Source organism: Opisthocomus hoazin, chromosome 11 (genome assembly GCF_030867145.1).
Source record: "Opisthocomus hoazin isolate bOpiHoa1 chromosome 11, bOpiHoa1.hap1, whole genome shotgun sequence".
NCBI lineage: Eukaryota > Metazoa > Chordata > Aves > Opisthocomiformes > Opisthocomidae > Opisthocomus > Opisthocomus hoazin.
Genome location: NC_134424.1, coordinates 7,849,155 through 7,876,790, shown reverse-complemented (window position 1 = coordinate 7,876,790; position 27,636 = coordinate 7,849,155). Strand labels below are relative to the sequence as shown.

At 42.1% G+C, this 27,636-nt stretch overlaps 1 protein-coding gene across 22 annotated transcripts in view; it reads right to left on the bottom strand.

Moving 5' to 3' along the window:
• Positions 1–8,925: 8,925 nt before the first annotated feature.
• MAGI1 (membrane associated guanylate kinase, WW and PDZ domain containing 1) overlaps positions 8,926–27,636 on the bottom strand; it is a 357,879-nt gene continuing 339,168 nt past the window's right edge. For 9 of the 22 annotated variants that reach the window (XM_075433225.1, XM_075433233.1, XM_075433235.1 and 6 more), the window contains 7 exons: positions 27,108–27,401; positions 23,701–23,904; positions 18,676–18,766; positions 18,491–18,554; positions 17,334–17,480; positions 15,414–15,552; positions 8,926–11,774 (listed from right to left, as the gene is read on the bottom strand). In XM_075433225.1, the coding sequence (XP_075289340.1) occupies positions 11,074–11,774; positions 15,414–15,552; positions 17,334–17,480; positions 18,491–18,554; positions 18,676–18,766; positions 23,701–23,904; positions 27,108–27,401 (1,640 nt within the window). In that variant the 3' untranslated portion in view covers positions 8,926–11,073. Of the gene's footprint in view, positions 11,775–13,351; positions 13,441–15,413; positions 15,553–17,333; positions 17,481–18,490; positions 18,555–18,675; positions 18,767–23,700; positions 23,905–27,107; positions 27,402–27,636 lie in introns of all 22 variants that reach the window. The other 13 variants (XM_075433229.1, XM_075433234.1, XM_075433244.1 and 10 more) reach the window with 5 other exon arrangements.

Sequence of the window (27,636 nt, the reverse complement as noted above, 5' to 3'; positions counted from 1 at the left end):
GTCCTTTAAGCTCTAATGCAGTACAAAAAAAGCTGTAATTAGGTGCAGGGACTAACGTGCCACAATTGTAGTGACAACAGGACATTTTTCCATGAGGGGATGCTGGCAGTGAGACAGAGCGGTAAAACAACGTGATCAGAAACCGAAGAGCAGCAAACGACACAGGGACTGCTCCAGGCAGCCAGGCTGGTCCTGTCATCTCCCCCCTTCAGAACCTCTCCCGGGACCCTCTGGCCCACGAGTCCCACTGAAACCGGGCTGCCTCCATCGCTGGTGCCGACGACCCTGAGGCCAACCCTTCCCGCTGCGATGGTGAACCCCACTGCCCCCCGCCCTGACTGCTGGGAGCCAAACTTTGATAAGGAATTGCTGCCTCTGCCACAAAAAATGCTTCATCTCCTCTCATGTTAATGCGCTGGAGCTGAGCACCCAGCTCAGGGTTCGGTCCTTGGCCAGCAACACTCTCGCTTAAGCCAAAAGGCCACCCAACGGTGGCAAGCAGCTGTGTGCTGATGTGCACATTATTTTATACAGGGAAGATTATCTGCTCTGTTTTCTCTTCGGTAACAACAGGCAGACTCGTATTTAACCCAGAGCAAGTGTCCCTGCCCACACATCTCGTCCCCCCACCACTGCCCTTGTCAGGAAGAAAGCCTTTGGCTGCCTCTCCGGCAGAGGAGCGTGAAACCCTCCCTTGTCCAAAGCCATGAGCTCTGCTGCAACCCAGGCGTCCTGCCATTCCCCAAGGGTGAATGCTGTTCGCATGACAGACCCTTCTGGTCCCTCCTGACCATGCCTTCAAGATCACCCTCCTGCTGGTTCCTGCCGCATTCGCAGGTACTCGACCTGTGCCTTCTCCACCCCTCGCCATGTCTTACACCACTGCCTCTGCAGAGTCGCTCTGATTTACGCCATGGTCTGCAAGAGGAAGCTCATGCTTGCCGACCCCACCAGAAATCTCGTACCAGCCCTGAAAACTGACAGCAGCCAGAGGCAGCTCCAGGCTAATGTCACAGCCGCAGCTTCAGCACGTGGCGGGCAGAGCCTGACCCAGTTTTAACCCTGCTAAATAAATATGCAAAGAAACAAAATGAGAGTGTGCGGGGCAAAGCAGTCCGAGGTTTTCTCTATTTCCTCAGTACTCCTCTGATGCTTTATCTTTAATATTCATACTCCCTTGAAATATTTGCACTGTCAGGTCTTCTTATGGGTGTACCAAGAAAGGAAAAACATGGTAACATTTCAAGGGAGGCTGTTTGGGTTCTTTTTTGTGGGGTTTGGTTTTTGGAGCTGTTGGGTTTGGTATTTTTTCATACAAGTTTGAATTTTTCAAAGGTTAATATTGTGACAAAATACAAGAAAAATTTGAAAAACTTTTTGCTGTCTTTTGAGCAGAAATCTCTCTTCAGCTGTTTACCTTTCCATTTTGCTTGGTTTTTGCAGTCTTTTTGTTTTTAACTTACTCATTAAGAGCTAAGTGCTACCCTGACTATCATTCTGACAGGCCTTTTTTGTTGTTGTTTTTAAGAAAAATAATTTTTCTACACTTGGCTTTATCTTTGTTTCAACATCTGCCTTTCCCTTAGCATTTCTGGTTCCCTTCCACCATACAAAATACTCAAACCTCAGCTTCTACTCCTGATTCTTTATTAACTCTAGACTGTTTGTGTAGTACATCACTACTTCATTGCTATGGAAACACTATTTTATTTGAAGCAGCTGCACAGTTCTGTATACCTGTTTTTTGGCACCTTAATTTCAATACAAAACTGCTCACCGACAGTGCAGGGGGCTTTATTGAAGGCACGTGCAGCACAGCGTTCTGGTCTGCGTCCTTCGGTCAGTACTGAGCCCCTCAGCCAGGATCTGGTGGTGCCCAAGATGCAAACGTGTCCTACGAGTCTGAGTACCTACCTGAGGTTGAGCTATGAAATACCATCATGGCAAGACTGGGAATACTGCCCAGCATAGGAACCATAAGAACCTGTGACCAAAAGAAACAGAAACCCACAGAATATTTGCTACTGGCCATCACAAGAGAGAAGAGATGCTCTTTCATCCAGCACACCTAGGTGAATGGATACCCCCTGTGTAGAGCCAGTTTCCATCCTGGAGAACACAAGCACTGCAGAGAAAAGCAAGTGGAGAAACGCGGGGAAGACATCACGAAGAGGAACTTCTTGAGGAGGGAGAGGACAGTAACAGGAGGCAAAGATACAACCTGAATGTGCTCGTGCTGCACAAGGGACATTGCCACTTGATAGCACATGTGGAACGAGTCTCAGAGGTGGAGATCCTTGTCAAAATGCTAAGAAAAAAGCAAAGGACAGGAAACCATGAAAACCATTAATCAGTAGACCGCAAGTGGTGTTGTTTCTGGCATGGGTTGAGACAATGCTGGTCATTACGACTCCTATGAACATTCCTGACCTTGCTCAGGAAGGCTCCTAATGAAATATGCCCTTCGAGTTCAACAGAACTCGGACATATGCTTGTGCACTTTCCTCAGCAAGGATTTTTTTCTGAACCAGGATCTCCATGATTACAGTCAACTAATTATTTGAAAAGCATTTTCATCTGGGCTCCAGGCAATCAAATTAAACACAATTAATGTGGGCTTGGCAGGACTCCATGCAAAAAAAAGTTGCTCTGTTTTTGCGCAAAACTGGAAAATCAAGTTTTGCAATAGCCTGATGTATGAAATCTGCTGGTGCAGCTTTTCGCTATTTTCCCAACTTTTCCTTTTTGCTGCAAAACTGTTGATGCAATTCTCTTATGATAAATGAAGCCCCAAATCTCACACCTTCCTGCCTTTAGTACAAGACCTTGTAGGAACCAGAGACTGAGAAAGAATGAATTGCTATAGCTTGCAGTAAAAGCTAATAAAGACAAAGAGCGTGCTGAAAATGAAGGAATCAACTGTATGCCAGTTTATCAAAGGAGATACAGTGAGACAATTATTAAAAAGATGAGGCTGTAGCAGTTTTAGGAGATTTCAGGTAGGAAGGCAAACAAAATAACGCAAAGCAGAAAAAACATACATGCAAAAACATACTGGAAACCAAACCTCATTTTGGACAGAAGTGCAAACCAGGTTACGTTCACTGTTTAATGAAGTTCACAGTAACATTCTACTTGTCTCTTTACTCAGTACGTTATTTTGAAATTCACTTGACTTTTCCCTCCGAACAGTTATCCTTATGGATCATTTTTCACAATGAAGCAGGAAGTAAAGCACATCTAAACCTGAAGGCAGTGTGTGTCTATTTTTGGCTTGCTGAATTGAAGTGCATCCCTTTTATAGAAGAAATTTTGATGCAAAAATCATGAGGCTTCATGGCTGGAAAACACATGTCAGTCATAGAAAGGGTTAATAATTTGGAAATGCCATGCAGCTGTGTTAGAAGGATCTGTCTTTATTAAATCATAACTGGAATAAGGAAAGTCAGTCTGATGAATGAAATTTCAGTAAGCAGAGGGATATGAATTTTTACAATAAGCTGAAGCAATGCTATAGCAGAAGCAATGATCGTAAATATTAATTTTAGTTATAAAGCAAGATTAATCGCCAAAATAGGAAGAATTTCAGGGTAAAATATTTGAGTTGATGTAATGTCAGAGGGGAGGATAGCGTTCATCACTCTGCTCTCAGCAAAAGGAAGCAGTCCTCCTCAATTGGAGGTCTTCATAGGGGAAAACCTCTCCTCTGGCTCTGGCATGCCCCAGAGATGCACGCGTGCACGCACTCAGGAGTGATGCAGAGCTGTTTTCAAGCCACTGAGTGCTGGAGTAAAGGCAGCCCAGCTGCCTCCGAGCCCCAGATGCTCCAGCTTCGTGGGCGGCAGCTGGAAGGCACCAGGCAACAGCGATGCACCCTGCAGATACGGGGTTCCTCACGCAGGCTGGCTCCAGGCTCTCGACACAGACTCTAGATAATCAAAATTGTGTGCGCGTTGTTATGTTAAGCACTTCAGAGCTGCTTATAGTTTGCATATTTTTGCATTGTTATTGCACAATTAAACTGAAGACTTCCAGATCAAGCTGTCCCAAAAGCACAAGGAAATTCAGTGGTAGTCAACTTGCAATCCTGATAATAGGTCAGAGTTAAAAAAAGAAACTGCTTGGGCCAATGTGTGCCATGCATGTCAGGAAGGTGTAGTCAGCAGCTTCTTTTATTCAGAATTCAACCTTTCTCAGGGTAGCAAATGTGCATGAAGTGACATCAAGTATCACTTGTATAAAATGACACTTCCCAAGGACCACTGAAGAACAGGTTTAGACGACTTCTCTGAGGTTCCAGCCAGAAGATTTCCTTTTGAAATCCCCAGCATTTTTTCTAAAAACACCTGTCCCATCAAGCTATCCTTTCAATCAGAGAAGGGACTGGAGAAGGACAACAGATGTCCAATGCATCCTCAACAAGAATGTAAGAAAGCATGATAAGAAAACATATGCCATGTATTTTTTTTATGGTCTTTTCTTTCCGTTACCATTATTAACACCATGCTAACAATGTGCACTGAGATCTTTAAACATCTTCTAACCATTCAGTAAACCATTTCATAGAATAACGAATTCAGTACTGCGAACCAGCCATGCAAATTTTACAACTTCTAGGTTTCTTTGTCACATCTGGAATCCTGTCGGACACAACACTTTGGTGCACCTTCAGAGAGTGATTCTTGGCTTGGATGTCCTTTCCTCAGCTCTCCATGCCTGCGGTTAGGACCTCAGTTTCCACTGAGGAGCAGGAGTGGCACATGCTGACCATGTTTGGGGCTGTACTGTACAGCAGAGAGACTGCCTCGTGTTCTTGGAAGTGAGCCCTCTCTTACACAACTGCGGTTCAAAGGTTACAAAGGCACAGGCTTTGCCAGCAGACTCAACACTTCAAAGCAGTGGCAACAATGGTTGGATCAAACAGAGAGGAAAAAAGTTGTGGGTCCCCAAAGCAAACGAGTCTCAGCAGCAAAAAAAGGATCCAGAAGAATCTTACTGAGAAACAATGAGAAAAAACCTGCTTATTTATGTGGAACAAAAGCCTGAGTCCTCAAGAAACTCCAAGTTGCTTCCACATCCAAGCAATATTTTCTCTAGCACATATGGAATGAGCTTCAGCCAACTTCCTCCCCCAGACATTCTTGTTTCTGACTATCCTTAGAAAGAAGCAAGACAGCCAATTCAACGAATCTCATTCATAATTATGGGAGTCACCAGGCTCAGAAGGACAGTCTCACCATCCAGTTTTCCTGACTCATTAAATTACTGCAGATAAGCTCAGCCACAGATACATCCATATGTATGCTCTTACTTCACAGCAGATGCAAGGTAATGTCACTTATGCTCGGTTCTCTAACAACAGACGGAAAATCTGAAGACTGAAATTTCTAAAAAGTGCAAGAGGAAAAAAAGAGGAAATTTAAGAATGGCCATAGATGACACAGGGGTGGAGATGAAGCCTGGCCTATAAAAAACATATAAGCATAGGTGGGATTCCCACTCCATACAAGCCTGACTCATTTTTACAGTCAGCACCAAAGTCACATCAACTTAGGAACAAACCAAATAACCTTGGCTGAGGGACACTGACAGCAATTTGGATTTTCTTGAGTATGTCCAAAGAAAATGCTCAGCTTAAGTATTTCTCCACAGACCATTTTCTAGTCTTCCTTCCCTCCTGCTGCAGCAATCCCCCTCAAAAGTTCTCTTCTAAGAAACTATTCGCTGCAAAATTAAAGCTAATGAGGCTTCTTGCTGAGATTAAACCCCTTCCACTTCAGCCTCAACATCTTCAGGCTCAGACAACTCTTTGAAACTGAGGATTTACAATTCACATACTGCCAAAGAAGATTTGCTGAGGATAACTGCCCTCGTCATCTCCTCCATGCTTGTCTAGTCAGCAACACAGATGGTGGGTGTCCATCTCTGCTGATTCGAAGAAGGGCACACTATTTTAGCTGACCTTATCACTGACATGGGATTATGCAGAGGTGTTTGACTCTGTGGTGGAAGGGCCGGGGCATGCATTACTTTCCGCTGACTTGCTAGAGCTCATCTGTTGGTGCCTCTAGGCCCAGACATGCAAACTCAGTTGGGCACTGAACTCTGCTGAAATATGGGGGTGAGTACTGCCTGAGCCCAAACTCATGCATAAACCTCACTTGAATTTAATGCCATTTATACCCTAATTGATCGGATGTGCTCCAGGCCTTAGCTGCTTACAGATATTTAATGGAGAATTCAGACACAATTCTGCAACTTCCTACGTTTTGATATAATTTGTTAGTTTGTTTTAGAAACAGTCCTGTAGTTAGCACAAATCCACCTGGGAAGGAGCATGTGTGCTGTCTCCCTCTCCCAGGCCCTGGAAATATCAGCAAACATAATGTTTTTAAATATTTTAGAAACTCTGTGTCCAGAGCGACGACTGCATTTTAAAACTTTGATGGCCATTTATAATTTACAGCAGCATTTTAAAGGGTAAATTTTAGATGACAGCAACCTGTATGTTAATTGCCAAGAGTTCATTTGAAGGTGTGGTTTCAAGGCCTTTTATAGGAATTTGGAAGATACAAGGACGTCCTAGAAAGCAAAGCCAAGTTTCTCCCAGCTTGCTGTACAGGTACAACACTACTTTGCTGTGAGTTCATGGCAATAAAGGCAGTAAGGAAAAAGAAATACAAATGCCTTAAATTTTGAAAAGCAATCTCTGACTTGAAGTTCATGCTTTTTTGGCAGATTGTCATATCATGGTCAATCCCAACCACTGAATTTCTACACACATTAAGCAGCAGCCCTTGTGGCAGCACATATTTTATGCTCCCATCTGTCCTGAAACCCCACAATTTTCCATTTGTACGACACTTTACTGCCTTTTCATTATACACCTGGAAAGCAATGCTGATGGATTAGCAGTGCACCCAAATCAGAAACTGGCATCATCTCAGACTCTTGAGATTTACAACTGCTAAATAAATTGGGATACTTCTTTTAGTTCCTACTTTTCCTTTTTTAAAAATAAATCTTAAGAAAATACAATCCCAAAGGCCTAACAGGCACACATTTACAGATGGCAGCAGTGGGTCATAAATGACATCTTTTCCTGGTACTATTTATGAGAGCCAAAGAAACTGAACATATTACGAGCCATTTATAATGTTCTTCAGTAGAACAGTCAGCCAAGAGACAGAGCTGAAAGCCTGTTGTAACAAAAGGTATCAAAGTGAGGAGGAGAACAGTATCTATAATTACTACTCCGGTGATAAAACAAGCATAGTACAGCAGATGGATCTAACACGAGATCACTATTAAATAAAACACTGGCTCGAATGCCAAGGAATGAATATTCAAGAGCGAGTGAAATGAGTGAAAGCGTATGAAGGCAGCAAACGTAGCTCAGCTAACCTAGAAGTCACTTCTAACTCTAACCAAAAAGACCAAAACCACATAATTCTCAACACTGGTCAACCATCTCCTCTGCAGTCAAAAACTTTCAAGATATTAATCAACACTTATAGAAATGACAGGATTGAGCACACTGATGGCACAGGATCCTGACCATGTAACACTGATAAAAAAAGATGTAAAACTCAAAACCAAAACTAACAATATCAATTTGCAGAGCTTCTTCACTTACCGCTTCATAAACTTTTCAGTTCTTCATCAGAGACAGACTCAAAATCATCTTTTTGGCAGCTTCATAGCTGTAGAATATTGTTTGACAAATCACGAGCCAATCTATAATCTAAAAAAGTGTTTCTATTCATTTTTAGAAGTTTTGAAAAATATTTTAAGGTCAGAAATAAGGCTGGAATTAACTAAAGTGACTAAGGCTGCACCATGGAATATGGAGCTGCAGTGCTCATGTTTTAGAGCAGGGCTCCAGCTCTCCGTGGGTTTGGAAGCAGTAGAAAGGATGCCATCACTAATGAGGCATTTTAAATAACTTTTTTTCTGTCAGCTCGCAGTGTTTTTTTAATTAAATGTTTCTGTAAAACTTAATTTCAGTATTAACTATGTAGTGTCTTCTTTAGCTTGAGACTCCACACTTCAAAAGCTTGACACTCACCTAATCAGCTCTTTTAAGATCATTTAAAGTATGCTACAACACAAGGAGAACAAGGAGAGGACAAACAGTAGTAACAGCAGAAGACACAAAATCAGAACCAATGTATATCATCACGATATCATTTCAGAGTAAAAAGGCATTGAACATCATAAAAGATTCAAACCTAAAATACCCAAACACCTTCTCAGTGACCCAGCCATACCCTTAAATGCATCAGACAAACCCGTCTGCAGATGCTGTGGCTGGAAACGCAAACCATTCAGCGGTGACTCTCCAGCTGCCCAGGCTCCCAGCAGGTTAGCTGACGTAGCAGGAAAACATGAGTGGGGCCTGATAAACTACATAACGTTTAAAAGTTATTTTAAAAACCTGAGTAAACAGTTTCACAATCTTAATAGTCTTTACACATTTTAAGAACTAACTATAGTCTCATTGATACATACGCACACATGTATATATGCGTATGTATACATATACACACATAACATATATATACATGGCACCAACAAACTCAACACCGGCAATAGAGTAGTTGCTGCCTTGTCTTGACTTTACACTGCTGCACATGCTGACATGTTACCAAGCACCAGTGATAGCAAACCCAGACATAGTAACAAGCCCTGCTTCACCTAAGCCCTTCGCTTCTGATTACTTGGGGCAAGAAAATCATATATTGGAAAACTGTGAACCAGTGCCTTAAGGCTTGTCAAATGATTAATATATATTTAATGGATGATTAATACTTATTTAATGGATGGTCCTTGGAGACTGCAACCTACCGTTTACTAATGTAGACAGGGATGAGTAAGTAACATTAAGGTGTGGCTCCTCCTTTATCTTATCACTACACTCGTATGTATGCTTTGTATGGAAAACTTTATTTGATAATAAAAATAGCATTCACAGACTTTCTCCTTCTTTGTTGCTACATCATATACATAGTGTCTGTTCCAAGGAAAGAAGCTCATACTGGGTAAGTCCACATCTACTCATACTAGTGTTATGTATAAACCCAGTAAGTCAAATAAAGCTATGAACAATGTAGTATTTATATATGCATAGTGTTTTATAAAAAAGATTGGCCCACATACTGCTTTTCATCAACACAGAAAAGAGCATTATGTCTATAGCACGTTGCAAGAAATGATGATTGAAGAACAGAGGCTGCATACAAGTGCTTAATGATACATAAGCAGGCCCACCATGAAGAAATTATATTCAAATCAACAGCTTTAGAATTACTTATATAGTCTCCCATTTTAAAACAGCTTTACATACCTGATTCAGTTTACATTAAAATATATCCCCTGAATCAATTTGTTCCATTTTCAGAAATATAAACACTTAATCACATTCCTCACAGCTAAATTTTGTCATAAATCCTCTTTTATACAAGAAAAAGGCAACAGTTTTGATTTTTTTTCCAACAGGCTCTATTAATTACAATTTAAACTGTACACACAATGATAGGCCATCTTCTTTCTTGGTTTTGTTTTTACAGTACCATGGCAACAACAGTGATAGACTTGCAATGATTTTTGTGTTCATATGGAAAATGTGAAACAGTATACATGTACACACCAATGCACTGTAAAAAGCAGCAGTTTACTTTAGTGGTCCAACAGTAACGGCAAACATTTTGGCTCAGCTAGGCAGTAATCCATTAAAATCTTATACCAGTACTACAGCAGACTTACCACACAACTTGCAAATTTAAAAATACAACTTGGAAAGTTGCAGGTTTTCCCTTTCGCTGCTGTTCTTAGATTCTAATTTACAGCATATAACCAGTATGGATAGGCTTCTACAACCAAGTTGTCCCAACGATTGCCTCTTCTTGCCTGTGTTTTTCCTTTGATACATCTTTTTTTTTTTCTTTTTTTCCTTTTTTTTTTTTCAGCAAGTGCACTCCTTTTGTCTCAGTAAGGATGAACCAGTAAAATAAAAAACTTAAATAAAGAGCGAGAAGAAGAGAGAGCTTTTGGAATTTGGCAAAATAAGGAAAACCCACTGGTTTTGCCTGAGCAGAAGGAATACACCTACTCCCAGAGGGAGAACTTTGCTCCCACCGCACTGTGCCTTGTCCCAGGATCCCGATCCCTTCCCTTGCTTCAAAGCAGACAAACAATACCATGCATGCTCGGGTTGCTGTCCATATACATCTAGAAGATGAGCAGGGCTGCGGCGGCTGCCTGAATGAAATATCGTTAAATGTCGCTGAGGCTAATGAGAGATCAACAGTCTACGTTAGCGTGTGACACAGGCATGGTGGTTACCAGTCCTTCTGCCTTTGCACGTCCTGTAGAGGGGGCCTGAACGTATAAACTGTTCACGGAACAAACTAGAAATTCCTTATCGTAAATCATCTTGTGCTGTGTGGGTTTGTATTTTTTTTTTATTATTTATTATTATTATTATAAATATCCTTCATTGAAACAGTAGTCTCTTCAAACAGTTCTTGCAATTTTAGGAACATTTGTCTCTTTTTAATTCCTTCAGCAGGAGCGCTCCAGTCCTACTGAGATGAACAATTTTCTTCCTTCCCCACCCCCAACCCTTAAAAAATTTTCTAGATACAGTGTAGCAGTGAGTCAATAGAGAACAGTCTGGTTATTCAAACTTGGTGATAAAATCCTTTGCCTATATCATATTACTGGCTACCCCCATTTACTATATTGGGGAGGGGGGAAAGTAGCCCAATAAAGGAATTATTCTTAAGAAATCTACAAAGAATGTAGAAACGAAATTTTATAATCCTTTAGGACCAACATTTGGCAAGTAATTAAAAAAAAAGGAATACACCGAAAAATAGTTTCTTTAATAATATACATCAGGCACAACACTTTTTTATTTTTTTGTTATAAGATTTCATCTGCATAAAAGGTTTGTAGGATCAGCAGGTGCCGGAGATCTCCTCGCCTGCGAAAGCCAGATGGTTTCAGCTCCCGCACTCTCTCCTGCGCTCCCGCGGCATGGGGAAGGTGACGGGGACCCCTCGGAGCCCCTCAGATGCTGAGGTCGGTGCTGCACTCCTTGTACGGCCGCCGGCGCTGCTCGGGTGGCTGCCTGCGGCTCGGCTCGTGCTTCCAGCCGGGGTCTTCCCTCTCCCGGCGGCCGGCTCGCTCCTCCCTGAGCCGTCTGTCGGGCGACCTCTCCCTCCGCCGGTCGGAGGACTTGGCCCGCCGGTCAAGGGAGCTCTCTCTTCTCCGGTTGGGAGACCTCCTGGGCTCCGTGAGTCTCTCCAGCGACCGCCGCCGGCGACCGGGTGACCGCTCCCGGCGCCTCTCGGGGGAGAGGTCTCTCCTCCTCTCGTGTCGCTCCCGCCTCTCCAAAGTGTTGTCAGCGCTCCGCGTCCCTTCCCTGCGCTTTTCGGGAGACCTCCTCTTCTGCCCGTTCACCATCGTCCTCTCCATCTGCCTCTCGCGCCTCCTCTCCGGCGACCTCTCCGTCCTCCTGCCTGGCACGTGGTCGTTGCTTTTAGAAGTCCCATTCCAAGTGTGGTGTTCGTTGGGATGTCTGCTAAACTCTCTGCTGCCTTTTAGGTCTCTAACGTAAGTCCGCTTGTCCCCATGTGGTGATGATTTGTGAAGGTCTGGTGGATAACTGGACTCCGATGATGGGTGCTGCCGTCGGTCGGATGGCAAGGGTTTCATTTCCGATACATTTTGTGAACCTGTGGCGGGACTGTTCCTGTCACTGCTGGGGTCTGAAAGAAAATAACAGCAAAGCATTTGGTACCGATGCCTTCCGTGGTGCCGTGACACCACTTATCACTCTTCAGACTTCATTAGTGACAAAAACAAACAACTGTTAAAGCAGTCAGCGAAGGCTAACCGAAGCTTTTGTTAATTTAACTGCGAACAACGAGAGTTACAGGTTAGTACTGGTGCTGCTCTGTTCGTTAGCCGTGTTTTGGTCCAAGCCGATATCATCTTTACGCTCTTCTGGTCATGGGGCATTTTACATTTTCCCCAAGCCCAACTCGTAATGTTTCGGTTACACTACTTTCTTTCCAGTGAAAAAAAAATATTGCAGTTCAGGTTGTTGGCTGTTTTTTAACGGTTTCCAATAAAGAGGGCCTTTAGGAAATGACTTTTTTTTAAGTTTTTTGAAAGAACCTCCTTCCGGGTGTGGGAGGCCTTGTTTCAAATAGCAGAAAATGTACAGAAAAAAGAATTGATTATTGAGTTTTCACCTCATAAAATAACATTTTGAAAGTGTGAGAATTAGACTGTAATCATGCAATTTCTATTTCATTTAAGACTTTACTTGGTCTCACTTAGTTCTACCATGTTATGAAAAGTCCTAGGGTAGATTTTGGTTTTGCCACAATGATTCAAACAACGATGACAGAAGTTATGATTTTTTCATATCAAAGCAATGGAAAGATATTGTAATATGTAGGATGGCTTTGATTAAAACCTAATCTCCAGTTCATTACTTCTAATGTAGTATGTCAGGTAAAATACAGCTGAGCTACCTCTGCAAGACAAACTGCAAAGCAGTAGAAAAAAAACCAACCCCCAAACTAAAAACCAGCCCTGCACTGCAGCTAAGCTACAATTATTCACATCATTTGTAATGGATGTTTGTGAATGATTCATTATAGACATGGCAAACACTAAAGGAGCTGTGCTGACTTTATGCGAGCGCAGCTTTTATTTGCTTATTGTTTCCTTTTTCAGAGTAACTTCTGCAGGGCAGCTCGGCTGGCGTTAGCTACGCTTCCTGCAGGCTCCCTGCCGCTCGCACCGACACCCATCTCGAGGTGGACTGTCCTGATGGCAACGGCTGAGAACCCTCACAAACATCTGTGGGGACAGGCTGCTTTTCCTGTTATCCTCCTTTTTGTCTTCCCTCCCCCAAGCCAAACACTCTACCTGCTCCTTCCTCCTGCCATCGCGCAAAGCGTCTCCCATTTGATGGCACTTCCATTCCTGAGCTTGGGAGGGTCAGTGTGTATATGGGCCATGATTTTTGTGATTTCCAGGTGAAACCCGTGTTGCGACTCACGTGTGTGCATTTTTGCTTATCAGCATTTTCAGGCAGCAGCTGGGGACCACACCGCTTTTTCCGTAGCTGTAAGCACGTGGCTTGCAGCCACCTGGCTATCGCACAAGGTACAAGCGAGGTTTAAACGTGTCCTGTGGTGTACTTACAATTCGGGGGACGCAGGGTGCTCAGAATGAATTGCTGTACATATAAAATATAGCGAAGCGGAAAGCAATGTGAGGGAATTAGGCCACAGCACAAAAACACCTAATATTGATTTTAGCTACAAACCGTAGTTTGATTATGGCCCATAAGGTAGAAGCAAGACTCCCCGAGCTTGTCATTTCTCATACATGCAGCGATATTAGGAGGTATCATCGCTGAGGAAGGAAGAGCCCAGCACCAAGAAAAGTAAGAGAAAGAGAAAGAGAAAAGTAGAAAATTTAGATTCCCTATAATAAAGATGAAAGAAAGAAAAATCTTCATATTTTATCTTAGAATAAAGAAAGTTTATTTTTCCAGTCAGATTGTCTAGGCTTCACCCAAATATAAGGCTGCAAAGACAGCAGTTGTTATTATCGTGACATAAAGAGACATCTAAGAGGTGATTCAATAACCCAGACAACGAGAGCATCCATTCTAAAAGACAGTTGAAACAGCGACACAGAATGTCATAGAAAAAACATTAACAATCAAACAACAACGAAAAATAAAGTCCACCAGAGACCACAACATTAAAAATAAGTACAAAACTCATTACAAAAATATACAGCCTCATAGAGAAGCACGTTCCAATCGAGTCAGAAAAATATTGGAACTTAACATTATTAGAGGAACCATTTGCGACTGCAGCGAACAGAACAGAGAGAGGAAGGTGTCCCAAATGTTACAAGGATATTCTTTACAGTAGTGCAACCCCTGTATATTAAATCCTTGCTTGGAGAATGAACGTTTAGTGGTTTAGCATTAGCCAAAAGAAAATTGGTGATGGATTTCCATCCTCAGTGCAACAGACATATGCTTTTAGAAGTGAAGCACTTAATTTACAGGGTATTTATGCAGTCTAGCATATGATACAGTACTGTACATCCAGAGGAGTATAGGAAAAGACAAAAGTAGAAAGAACATTACAGAATTTCAGTGCCATCATTGAACCTTCTGGTGTGCTATTTATATTACAGAAGTGTAAACCCACAACTTCCCTTCCATCTTGTTAAACACTTCAATTGTTTGTCAGTTATACTCTGAACTGGTCATTTTAAGTCAAATAATGAGCAGAGTGAGCAGAAACTCTCAAACGTGGTACAGTAAATGAAAAGAAAATCTAGTTCATAAATTGTGCAGAAGGGTTTTGCTTCTGGTTTTAGGACATGGAGTGAATGATAAACACAGAACTTACTGACACAGAAATAACCCAAATACGGGGAGAAAAGTACAAGGAACATCTCTTCAATCCTCAGTTTCTATAGAAACCTCAAAGACCTTTGGTTGGGAGTAGCCCTCCATCGAGGGCACAATATTTGACAATTATCTCAAATAAATAAGACATAATTATAATATTAAATAGTGTGCTATGTTAAGCCACCCAGCAATCCAACCTCCACGGAAGAAAAGGAAATCTAATGCAATACTTAGTAAGAAACAAAGATGGAATGTTTCCCCCAAGACAGACACGAGAGCACCTTTTCATAACCTCCTCACCTTTTCAGACCTTACAAATTAACTATTTGAAACCAGCAGACAGTTTAACAGGGGAGAAAAGGGCTCAGGAGGCCAAATAAATCTATTTTTGTAGTAAAGCTTTTTTTTTTTTCCTTCTTTCTTAAATAACTTTATAAATATTTACATAAATATTAAGGGAAGGCAAAAATCTCATAAGCCATCTTGGCATTCATGTCTACGGATACAGACAGGAACTTAGAGAAAAACCTAACAAAAAAATCACTGCTTCAGAATAATAACTCGAGATCCCAGTTTTTGCATTGATTAGAAGTAAAGACCTATTTAAAACAACAATTCAGCTGCTGAGAAACAGTTTGGCACAGTTCAATGACATTCCTTGTTTGGCTGGACAAGACAATAAGGTTTGTTTTGTTTTGTTTTCCTCTCTGATCACCAAAAATACTGCTATGATGATCTTGCCTTACACTGCGCCCCAAGTCCATGGAAGCAAGCAAAGGATGAAATGTGTAGAAAATTCAGCACAAGCGAGGCAATTAACCATATGTTGCAAAGGTTGGTAAGACACTGGTGAGAAAGGAAAATAAAAAAGAATTCCCGCTTCAGATCTTGAGACAAATCATTCATGGAGTGATGCCAGGGAAGAAAGGAATGTTTTCATAGTTTGACCCACCATATTCTGGGACAGAGCCATCTCCACGTTTCAGAAACAGGCGGACCCTGCGGCCACCATTTTTAATCAGTTCGATGGCCCGAGCATGCTTCATGTTCTTGGTAGTTTCTCCATTGATCTCTAAGATTTCGTCACCGATCTGTCAATGTAATAAAAGAGTCTAATATTAGAAACAAACCCCCACGAGGGTCACCACCAGCACACCACAAGACAACAGTCACAGCAAAGGTGGAAGGACAACTATGCACCAGGCAAAGCTAAATACACGCAACTCCTTCCACTGACAGTCCACAAAAAACAGTATGCAGGGGCCTGGAAACATGAAGATGACAGGGAAAGCTTGAGGTAACAAAATATTTCATTGTTGTTCTGTATTATTTCATTGCTGTTTGTAAAACCACCTTGCATTACTGTATTCACAAAATCACAGAATGTTCGGGGTTGGAAGGGACCTCTGTGGGTCATCTAGTCCAACCCCCCTGCCGAAGAAGGGTCATCCAGAGCAGGCTGCACAGGACCTTGTCCAGGCGGGTCTTGAATATCTCCAGAGAAGGAGACTCCACAACCTCCCTGGGCAGCCTGTTCCAGTGCTCCGTCACCCTCAGAGGGAAGAAGTTCTTCCTCATCTTCAGACAGAACTTCCTGTGCTTCAGTTTGTGCCCATTGCCCCTTGTCCTGTCGTTGGGCACTACTGAAAAGAGCTTGGCCCCATCTTCCTGACACCCACCCTTCAGATATTTGTAAGTATATATTAGGTCCCCTCGCAGCCTTCTCTTCTTCAGGCTGAACAAGCCCAGCTCCCTCAGCCTCTCCTCGTAGGAGAGATGTTCCAGTCCCCTCACCATCCTTGTAGCCCTCTGCTGGACTCTCTCCAGTAGCTCTTCATCTTTCTTGAACTGGGGAGCCCAGAACTGGACACAGTACTCCAGATGAGGCCTCACCAGGGCAGTGTAGAGGGGAAGGAGTATTTCTCTATAGCTAGAGCTGTGTTAGAACTGGTGTTACTTTATTTTATTTTGATTATTTCTAAACTCTTTGGTCAAAGTGGTTGTTTTACAGTCTGCTGTAACTGGGATGTTCAAATGCTTTTTGAGATCTGTTTCTCACTTGGATCTAGATACCTACTATGAACCAGAAAACCTGCTTTTGTAAATAAAATCATTTATCAGGATAGGAAAAAAAGGCTTGGAAGAGCTTGTCAAAGCATTGACTTCCACAGGGCAGCACTGATTTATTTCCATCAGAAATAATTTTGGACTTGTAAATCTACCCCTAGCAAAAGAATTTTGAAAACGCCCTTCGCATGATATACCTGAAGAAGACATACGCTGTAAAGTTATCATGCATTCTCTAACAGACGAGCAAGGAATATGTAGAACTTGGCAATTTAATTTTTCTGTAGGCATTTTATAACATATGCCCTTGTTATAAAGTTTATAATTTATCTGATGTGAAGTTAACACTTAATACTAATCAAAAACTACACTATAATTTTGTAACCTGTGGGTCAATACACATGCTCCCTCACCACTCTGCCCACTGGCAGAGGAGAGGATGAGATGGAACACCTCGATTCTTTCTTCATGGCTGCAGCCTTAAAGGAGCTGACAAAGAGTGTGGCTATTACATTTTCATTTCTACACATATCTTCGTTAAGCTTTAAAAGTCAGATTATTTATTAGAATTTGGAAACCTGGGTTGGAACAAGGGGTTGAAATCTTCCAATGGACACACACTGTTATAGAGGGTATACAAAAAGTGACAGAAGTCAGTGACAGAAGTAAATAGGAATCACTGCTCATTTCAGGTAACATATGATTCTCCTCTTAGCTTGCATAGCAGAAGGTGCGCCTGTAGGGGAGAGGCAGGGAAGTCAGCTTATTGCAAAGAAGCATGTTTCTTAAATCAGATTGTGCATACCCTCATCTTCCCACATCTCTCAGCTGGACCATCCTCAGCTAGCCGCAACACGTACAGATCCATATTATATTCCCGGCCGCCTCGCAGGCTAAAGCCAAACCCTTTGGCTCCTCTTTCCAGCTCAACAGTGTAAAAGTCTTGGTCCTGCTGGAGGGAAGACAACATATGTGCAATTGAACAGAAAGTTAAATGCTTTTCTACTCTCATTTTTAAATTATTCAACCAAAGAATATTATTTTTGTTACTCATAAATAAATCAAGAAAATCAGTTGAGTTTTCACACACCAACAAGGATTTCCTGCTTCCTCAGATCCCACCCAGAAATTTGGAGTGCTGGCAGTGGTCTGCAAATGGCTGTTTGAATGAATGGGCTTGGCCATGTCCCACACATCTTTAGGCACCTCTGTTGCAACGCACCTCCTGTGCCCATGCAGAAAGGGCTTATTTCTGGAGTTCTACCAACTGCAAAGGGGCACCAGGGCAACCTCACTTCCAGCGCCGGGCTTCAGTTAAAAGCCTCACGGTACCTGGGATGAGTCTATGCCATGCTGCTGGCTTTTCCTTTTTGTTACCACCTCATCCATGCCTTTACAAGAAGCTCAGAAGCACATGCATTGTTTTTCACAAATTCTGCTAGTGTAGGGATGTTCTGAAGTCTCTAACGGCAGAGTTTACTTCTGGGATGGCCAGTGGTAAGGAAAGTGAACAGTGAGCCAGATAATCTCTCTAAGAGATGTTGTCTCAGAAAGCTAGAACACTCCAGCTATTGCCTTTTATTAAGTTTTACTCTTTTTGTCCTCTGAATTCATCGTTTGCACAAAACAGGACTTTCTGGAGAGGCCCCTCAAAATATACAACTCAATAAACAAACACATAAATTATTACTGTTGTAAAAATGTCAGCTTTTTTTTTTCTTTCTTTCTTTTTTTTTCCTCCCTAAAAGTCTTGATGAGAATGTGTTGGAAATGTTTCTCATCTGAAACAGCAGCAACACATACTAAGAAACTAATCAGCAAATTCCTCTTTCTCCAGCAAACAGACTGAGGGAGAACAACTTTCCAGTAGGAATTTTCCAGAGAAATATTTCAACACAGCCCTCAAGCAGATTTGAAGCAACAGTCTGTGGTAAACAAAACAATTCAAAAAGTACTGCTTACCTGTGCTGCTTGGGGTGGTTTGAAATCAAACTGGGATTCCTGCTTTGGTTTGGTGTTGTTCTTGCTGTAACGAACGACAGAAAGAGAGAGAGAGGAAAAATACAGCTCATGGGACATGAAGATGATCAAGCAGGAACCAAAGAGAGAGCATGTCAACATGCTCGTCTGAAGGAAAACAATCTGACCTGGTCTCCTGCGGTATTTGCTGAGGAGTATGTGTGGTGGTAATTGTAGCAATTTTTTCTGCATTGGTCAATAAAGTAGCATTGGAGGATTCTGCAAAATAATTTTTTTTTTTTCATTATGAAGGAAGGCTATTGGCTGTTCACTGATAAAACAAAAGTTTTACAAAGGCATTTCACTGGAAAGCATCTTCATGTTGTTTTTAAAGAACTTGAGATTGGCTCAGATTTCTTAAATCCAAAAATCAACTGGATAAAGTCTAAGCTACGCCATAGTAATTATGTATATGAAACTGTACAGCACCACAATTGCAGAGAAATATTGGTCTTTGAGTTGCACGTTGAAACTTAACGTGATACATCCCTTATGGCTCAGCTTTTTTCTGGTATCTGTCATCAGACGTACCAAATTACTGTGTAATCTGTTTTTTTTCTGTGCAACACAAAAACTTCTAAACACCCCTAACCAACTAGGAAACACTCTCATATAACTGCTGCTCTATCCTATGCTCTTGAAAAAGTCAAGGCTTTAGTGAAGGCATCATATTTAGCTTAATCATCACGGCAAAGGCTAATTAGCAAAAAATGTGTGTACCAGAAAATGCCACAGCTACCCATCACAAATATTGTAGAGCAGGGAGTCAAATATTTATATATATTTATACAATATATAGTCTACTTGCATAATAAATACACAAATCAGTTTTGGTTTCTTTTTTTCCAGTAGCCATATACATCAGCACTCTCATTAATCTCAAGAAATACCCGAGGCCACTCAACTGGAAAAAGCAAGGGAAAAAAAACCCACAACAAATGAAAAAAAAAAATAATTGGGAAATCTGTATTAGAAATATCTCTGATGATTAGACACACTCAGAACAAAGACCGACTTGTGGAGGAAGGGCTGAAAGATGTTTTGTCTGTTGTCTAACATCATGAATTCCAATCATTAAACTCTCCAAATATGGTAGGTTGACTGGATTAATTTTATAGGAGCAAAAACTATTCCATGGATTATAAGCTTATCAGCGCTTCCTCCATCAGAAACTGCAGTCTTCAGTAGGATTGAGATGTGGCTTTTATCTAATACCTCACAAGGTGATATTGAATGTGGATAAAACCAAAACTTTCTGAAATCCATCTCTGAAATACAACCCACTGTTGCCTGAGCACTCAAAGCTGCACGCAGGGACGTGGAACTACCTGTACCAAATGCATCAGAAGCTCTGGCTACCACTTACAAAAGGGCTCATCAAGAGAATACAGAGGAGACGATTAATTTCAAAACTCAGTTTATGTCACAGTAAAGGGCTCTCAGTCCACACAGCAGCCAGTGAAAATGCCGTATTTCTCTAAGCACAGAAGGAGGCGCTTCCAGGAGAGGTCCTCTCTCCTGCTTTGCAAAACTCGGAAGGGAGTTGCTGTAGGCACAACTGAAAAAGGACTATCTAGGTGTCCCTCACAGCAGGGCATGGCAAAATGGTCCCCTTGTCATTTTGGAGCTTTATCATAGACTTCAATAATATCAGAGTAAATCCAGGACTGATTTAAAATTCTGCCTAAAATTAAGGTCATGCATCTTGTTTCTTGATTAAATTTCTCTAGTTCCAACCCCACTTAAAAAAAAGCCACCAACAGACAACAGCAATGAAAACTGGGTGGAAACATCTGGCTTTCCAACATAAAATTACAAGGTCTTCTACCCTGCCCTTGTTTGCCTCTTAAGCTTCAGGCATCCAGTAATTAATTTTATTGAGTATGGAGAAATCTGCCATTATTTAACAGAGTCCAGCTGTAATACAAAATTACAGGAATGGGAGGGTTTGTGCCTGAAATAAGGAGAGGTGGTGGTCATGTTCTTACTTGGTCCTGGGAACCTATTTTACTTCATGGATTTATGTTAATTGTGGAGATATCTAGACAAGGTGAAGGTTTTTCCTTTCTGTGCATGTCTAAGGAAACTTGGGAAAAGGGAAAGAGAAACAGAAGAACCATTTAAACAGATGGGTGCAACGAGAGCACAGCTCCTTTGCCTACAGCACTGTGCCCAAGTTAACATGCCCAAACCCTCAGCATATGGAGCTGTAACATCTTCCAGACCAGAGCTGGCTTGTGGCCGGTGGCTCAGAGAGCAAGAGAGGCTCCTGTGTCTGCCTGCAACTCTCAGGGTAGGCATGACCCAAGCATGCCCTTGTGAGGATGTGGCACTGACAGCTGGCTTGTGTGAGGAGGGGACATCCCTATGGCTGGTTACACTGTTGGATTTTAAGAAATAACTCTGTGTATTTTGTAAAGATGCCTTGTTGCTAAAATTTGTCTCCAACATAAGAAGGCCCCAAAACATGGTTAAGTGTTCTGTATTCATCCAGAACAAAAGCCTCTGAAAACCTCCACAAATATTTGGAGATCAACTGAAGATGGGCTTCAAAGAGAATGCAAGATTCGTACCCTTTAGTAGGTCACACTAACAGTACCAAGTAGAGCAACAACACATCTTGGTGCAGATGTATCTTCACACCACTGTACTGTATCTATCTTTAGCTCACCCCATCCCACGAGTCAGGAGCTTGCTAGTTTTTCAAGCGCTGGTTCAGGACACGTGCCAGCCACCATGCATAACTGGAACAGAACACAACTACAGCAAAAATTTTCTCTAGTAGAATTACAATTGTATGTTCTAAATCCTAAATATTTCTTTGATGCCTTTCCTTGTTCTGCCCTAGAACACGCAGACACCAATTAAATGCCTAATGTAAGCTCGTCATTTCTCAGCTTTCCATATCCTTGCATCAGCTGGCAGTACGTTAAAGCGTCGTAATTTCATTGCAAATGCACTCCTGCAGTGGTCTGTGGCAATGAGTTGGTGCAAAACTTATTACACAGCAAAAACCCTTCGTGTTTTTAATAATGTTAGAAGAGATTAGCAGTGTGAGTTTATTGTGAGTCTTGTGATGAGCCTTAGTTTCTTGTTTATCTGAGAAGCATGGCTTCTGATTTATTCTCCTTTCCCATGTTTAAATGCACTGTTAGACCACCTAAATTTAACCACAAAGCCCCTCAAAAACAACAAAAAGAAATCAACAAATCAACAAAATCACCCAAAGACAGGAAAAAGAAAACAACATTGAGAAGAATTTCTTAGATCTCATTTTTTAGAGCAAACCTCTCAGCAATTTTGAGACTGTCTGGTCTTACTGGCTTTTGGAAATTCAGTGCAGGTACTTCCATGCAGAGCTGGCAGTCTGACTTGGAATTTCAAAGGGACAGTAAATAAAAAGACTTGAAGCCTGCATTGCTATGAGAGAGAAGAGTTGACTTCTTCACAAAATGACAGTTTTCCACCCTCTCTAGGATAACCTGATGTCAGTCACAGATACAGATTTCCCTTCTAACCTAAGCAGTTTAGCATGGTATTTTGTACAGGTATTTCCGTGAATAAGTCTAGCTGAGCATTCATGTCAGGAAGCTATATAGTTCTTAAAAAATTCTTAAACCATTCAAAAGTTACTTATTTCTTAGGGGTTTTTTTGCCTTTAAAAAAATATATTTTTTCAAAGATTTACCTTCCTTGATTTTTATCAGATCCCAAAATACAAATAATGAACAATTCTTCTCCCATTTCACCTTCCAAAACTGGCATGCACTGGCCAGCTCAGATGTTAGCCTGATTCACAGCCATTTTATTATTCATGAACATTCTGCTGCTGGAAGCAGCAAAGGATTGCATACCATTTGACCTGGTAGCTACTAAACACTAGAAAAATACAGTGTTTAAGCAAAACAGACAATCCTAAACAGAAATTACTTATAAACAGATCATTTCTCATCCTGGCATATTTTTATCCTATAACTAAACATAGCATAATCATGCTCTGTGTGGTAACCAAGTCCATGTTTCAGATTAGTAAGCACGAGAGTTAGCAACTACCGAATGCTTCTCACTGGAAACCACATCATGTAACTTACTCATTTTGCTTTACAGGTACCAGGTTCAATTCAGCCACACCTTCTCAACCTTTCTAACTTAATCACAACTGAATGCAAATAGTATCCTGTACGACTCTAAGAAAAGCTCAATAGCACTGTATCTGAGCCATCCAAACTCATACCTGTAGATTCAGCTTAAAAAGAGAGCAATGTAAAAAGATTTCTACCTAAGAGTTCTCACTATGAACCCATGCATGGCAGAGCAGGACAATGAACAAACAAAACACTCAGAATTTAGAACCACAGCAATCTGAGTTCTGCTACAGAAACTTTACACGTGTTTCTGCCCTGTTCCTATTTGGCATCAACAGCTAGGGGTAGTGTAATGAAACTGATATATTACGTGGATCCTTATTTTTACTAAATAGTTCAATGACCTGAAACCAGTATCAAGTGTCAGAATATTAATTAGGAATCCTGCATGATCCCTCTGATCTGAAACACTGAGATCCTGTCTAGTGTAACTCTTACAAGGAAGGATCAGCTGCAAGCACACAGCAGGTCCAGAGCCATCTCCATCTAACAAAGTCATTTCAAAATGTACTGAGCTCTCTCCCAAAGTATCTTACCCAGAATAAAAACAAATCTTCTTTTCAAACAGCTTAAAACATGACAAAGTGTTTAGCCCTTTCTGTGATCTCTTTACAGCCTGCTTGTGTATATACAAAGCTTCAGGAATCCCACATATTAACGAGTGACTACCAAATATTCTAAAGCTGCACTATTAACCTAAGAACCAAATCAAAGTGTACCGAGACATGCATCAAATTTACAGAAGATCATTTTAAGGAGGTACGTGGAGGAACACAACAGAATGGAATGTAGAATCACCACCTCCCTATTTAAAAAAAGAACTCCCATTTCTATAGAAAGAAACAAAAAATTAAGCTATAGGAGATTCACAACGTCCCTCACTGCTAATTCCCAAAGCAGGAGTGGAAACTGAGTCCTCCACGACTTTGCAGCTCTGTTTGATGCAAAAAGCCCAGGAAAAAAACCAACAAGAGGGTCAGGTAAGACAGCAGGAAACATATACTTTACCATCTCCTGGAATGATGCGCAGGGTAACGGTGTTTCCCGCTTCCTTAATGAGGTTGACGATGTCTGAATGCGACTTGTTGGTGATGGAGCACCCATTCACGGCCAAGATCCGATCGCCTACTTTCAGCTTGCCACAGCGGTCTGCGGGACTCCCTTCAATTATCCGACCTATTTTGTGAGGCATGGCCACACATGCATTTCCCGCTTTTGTATTGGTTTGGGGGTTGTTTTTTGTTTTGTTTTGTTTTGATTTTGTTTTTTTATTTTTTACATACATGGGAATATGGTGAAGGGGAAAAGGAGAAAAAGGGTTGAAAAGGGAAAGAGAAGGTTAAGGGTTAATTAATTAATGCATCAAGCAAAAGTTATTATAGGATAGCTTTGCTGCCAGTGTTCAAAACATTGGCAATCAACTAGTACGAGAGCACAATACTTTACTTCTGTTGCAAAAAGGTGTTTTGTTAATCATTCAAAACTCCCCCCCTTGATTTCTGTTAATAAATGGTGAGATTTTTATAGACTACAACTGCACTTCGCAGCCTCATTGTAACCCAAATCCTGATTCTGTTTTTGAACAAAAAAATTGAAACTGTTAGTAGAAAACTCAATCCTTCTCCTCCAAGACTACATCGGTGTCAGCATCTCTAGTCTTTCTCCATGTCAACTGTTGTTCAAGCTTCTGCCAATGTTTTGTTCTTTCTCAATTTAGAAAGACAAAATTGTTCTAGGCCTAGGAGGGAGTGCAAATCCCTTTCTACCATGAAGACCCAATCTACCAGCGCTGCATGGGGAAGCAACATGAAACAGTTTTCTCCCATCGTGAATGAAGGTACTACCAGGGAAAGTACAGGATCACTACAGATGGGCCAAGACTGACAAAGGTAACCTCTTTGGTGCAGGCATCCACCTCCGCCTCTGTTAACCCTTTTTATAATCTTGGATGGCATCGGGAGAGGAGCAGGCCACGAATAAGCACCTCCTCATTTAAACACCTCTAAAACCACACACAAAACCATTGGGTTGTCTGACAAACAGAGCAAGAGCACTTTAGGATGAATGTGTTTTGGAGAATGAACTCTCCTCCTGGTTCCATGCAACTGTTTGTCCCAAAAACACAGGCTCGTCCACAAAACGCAGAATCCAGACACAGGGGATACACAGCTTCACTCAGATAAATCCACCAGGCTTTTATATGGCTTCTTTACACGGACAATAGGCCCTCAGGCACGCAGTATATGGTTAAAACCATGAGGTATACAGACTGGTCATCTCATACTTTGCATCCACGATACATTTACCCTCAAGACGCACTTTCCCATCTGTGCTGTAGTCTTTATTTGATTAGCAGCTTTAGAGACAGACATTACTGCACATATGAATACGCCAGAAAGAACATAAAGAAGAAAAGGCTAAGAAAAGGAATGTGAGGTGAGAGCATAACGTTCGAAACGTGTGATGAAAACTGGCAGAAAGCGTTAATATTAGTTGCAAATGGTGGGAGGATTTTTCTTCTTTTATTTTACTGTGACTTTAGAAAGTTTCTCAAAATACAAAGACCCATCCAGTTTAAAGGCTGTTTTGAGGGTATTTGAAATGAGTTCCTACTGTATCCAATCCACTAGACACAGATGACAGAGCCCACACCAAAGTGACCAAGGTGGGTTTTAGAACCAGTTTGGCCCATCTCTAAATACTACCCACGAAAGGAAAAAACTATAAAGCAGGTCCAAAGCAAGCACCACGCAGCAGAGGGAACACATCTCATGCAGAGTATTAGGAAAAAGCTGAATACACTTGAAAAAAATTAAAGGAAAAACAGTCACAGATCAACAGATCTCCATGAGGAGCCCCTGCATAGAAAATTTTCAGTTAGTATCTTGGGCTAAAGCAAACACAACTCTTTACAACCTCAGGTCAAGGTTTCTCTGCAGAAAAGAGTTAGAGCATAGTCTTCATACAGCAAAAATCATTTACACACACGTTTGCAAATATTTTCAGAAGATGAAAGCTTGCCCTGTAGTTTAGACTGAGTTCAGTTTAAACTGTATTACATTGCACTATTGTGTTCTGGCTCCAAAACACCTGTTCTGGAAGAGCAGTTTCCAGCAGCAAGGACAGCGTGAGGTAGCCTAGCACCTGGGAACTGACAGAACTTGATGTGCCAGGTTCATACTATATATCTCCCCCTTGAAACCTCTGCTGCCATGACTGCCCAGAACAGTCCTAGCAACGGCCCATTCTACATCAATACCAGCAAAGGAGATGATACTCCCTTCATTTATTAGCGATGGCACTGCCACTGGGCAACGGCAGGAAATTTCAGAGAAAAAAGCCTAGGAAAAAAGGGGAAAGGCCACTTCTTGCCAATGCACCTGCGTGACCCAGGAACATTAGAGCTGTACAGGGAGACTGAAATGCACTTTTTCTGCAAACCACAACCCTGCTCTGAGAGCTAGTGTGAAGATGGCCAGGGCACTTGTTCCGTCTTTCCTTTCCCCCTCCACCCCTATCACACACCACAGATGAACAGGGAGTGAACACCTCCTTTTTCCCCTACAAAACGTAAGTGGATGCTGCCTCTGGCCCTTTTGGAAGAGATGGAAAGGGAAGAAAACAGCACCTCTGACCGGTTCCCCGCTTGCAATGACAGTTCTGCTCTAGAGCAGGCTGTTCTTTGCATACTTGTAGCACCAGCTTGTGTACCCTGCTTTTACAGCAACACCTGGAAATGGGCGTCTGCCTAGCAGAAAGGACTGTCTTCAGAAAGAAACCATGAGTCCTTCTAGTAGGGCACGATATTAAGTGTGACATTGCATAAACTTACGGATTTGGGAAGAGGTGGAATGGGTCAAAAAAACACCCTGTTTTTTTAACAGTATTCTCCATTTTATGTCTTACCAGCAAGCACTATTAATTAAAACTTTCCAGCTATCAGCATGCTCACTCCATAATGAGGATCAGAATAACCCTGATTGCCAAAGACAAGTTAATCAGTTTAAGCGTTACTGCTTTTAAATCAGCTGGCTCAATTCCACCATCAGGAGACATGTTTCATTCCACCTGCTCCACTTCTGCATTAGCAAACAGCATCACTGGGGGGATCCTCGGCTGCTCTTCTGAGAGCAAACTCAGAAAGGCGTCCAGCGAGCAGGGAGAGCCGGCACTTTGGGGAGCATCAGGAATTGCCATCGGTGGCATTTTTGCTCTTCAGGTTGGGATTTCTCATTTTGCTGTTCTCAACTGAACAAAACCCAGGAGGCAAACACCTACCAAGTCTTGGCCTCCGATTAAGCTATTAATTACATTAATTAGGGCATGCTCATGACTTTTAATTAAACAGATCCCCACTCGCCTCCTTGCACTGCAGCGCTCCAATCGAGGTGCGTTGAAAAAACCCCAAGACTTACCGAAAGTTGTCCCCGCCTCCGGCCTGCTCACCGACGAGACGATGACGAAGCCGAACCCCTCGTTTTCGCCGCGGCGGATTTCCACATCGTAGGGCTGGACCACGGCGCTGACAACACCGCTGCCCCCGCCACCGCCGCTGCCGATGCCGCTGGTGCTGCCGCTGCCCGAGCTGACGGTGTTGAGGGAGTTCTGGCTGCCCTGCGGCGTTCGCTTCTCCTCGGTCAGCGAGGCTGGCTGGTTGCTGCTGTGGTGGGAAGAAGCTGGGGATGGGACTTCATTCTCTGCCTTGGGAACTGCAGAGGAAAAAAAAAAAAAGACTGTCTGAGCAGGCTGCATTGTTTAGAGCTTGAAAAGTGCCATACACTGACAAGAAGCTTAGGAAAAAGAAAAGCAAATCACCTGCTCTAATGTATAGCTCATGGCCACAATGACCAAGGACTCTGTCTACTTTCAGACGTCACCACCAACAGCTCTGTTTGGTGGCAGAGCTGACCACACATGCTCACCCTCTCCAGCGTATGGTCGTGC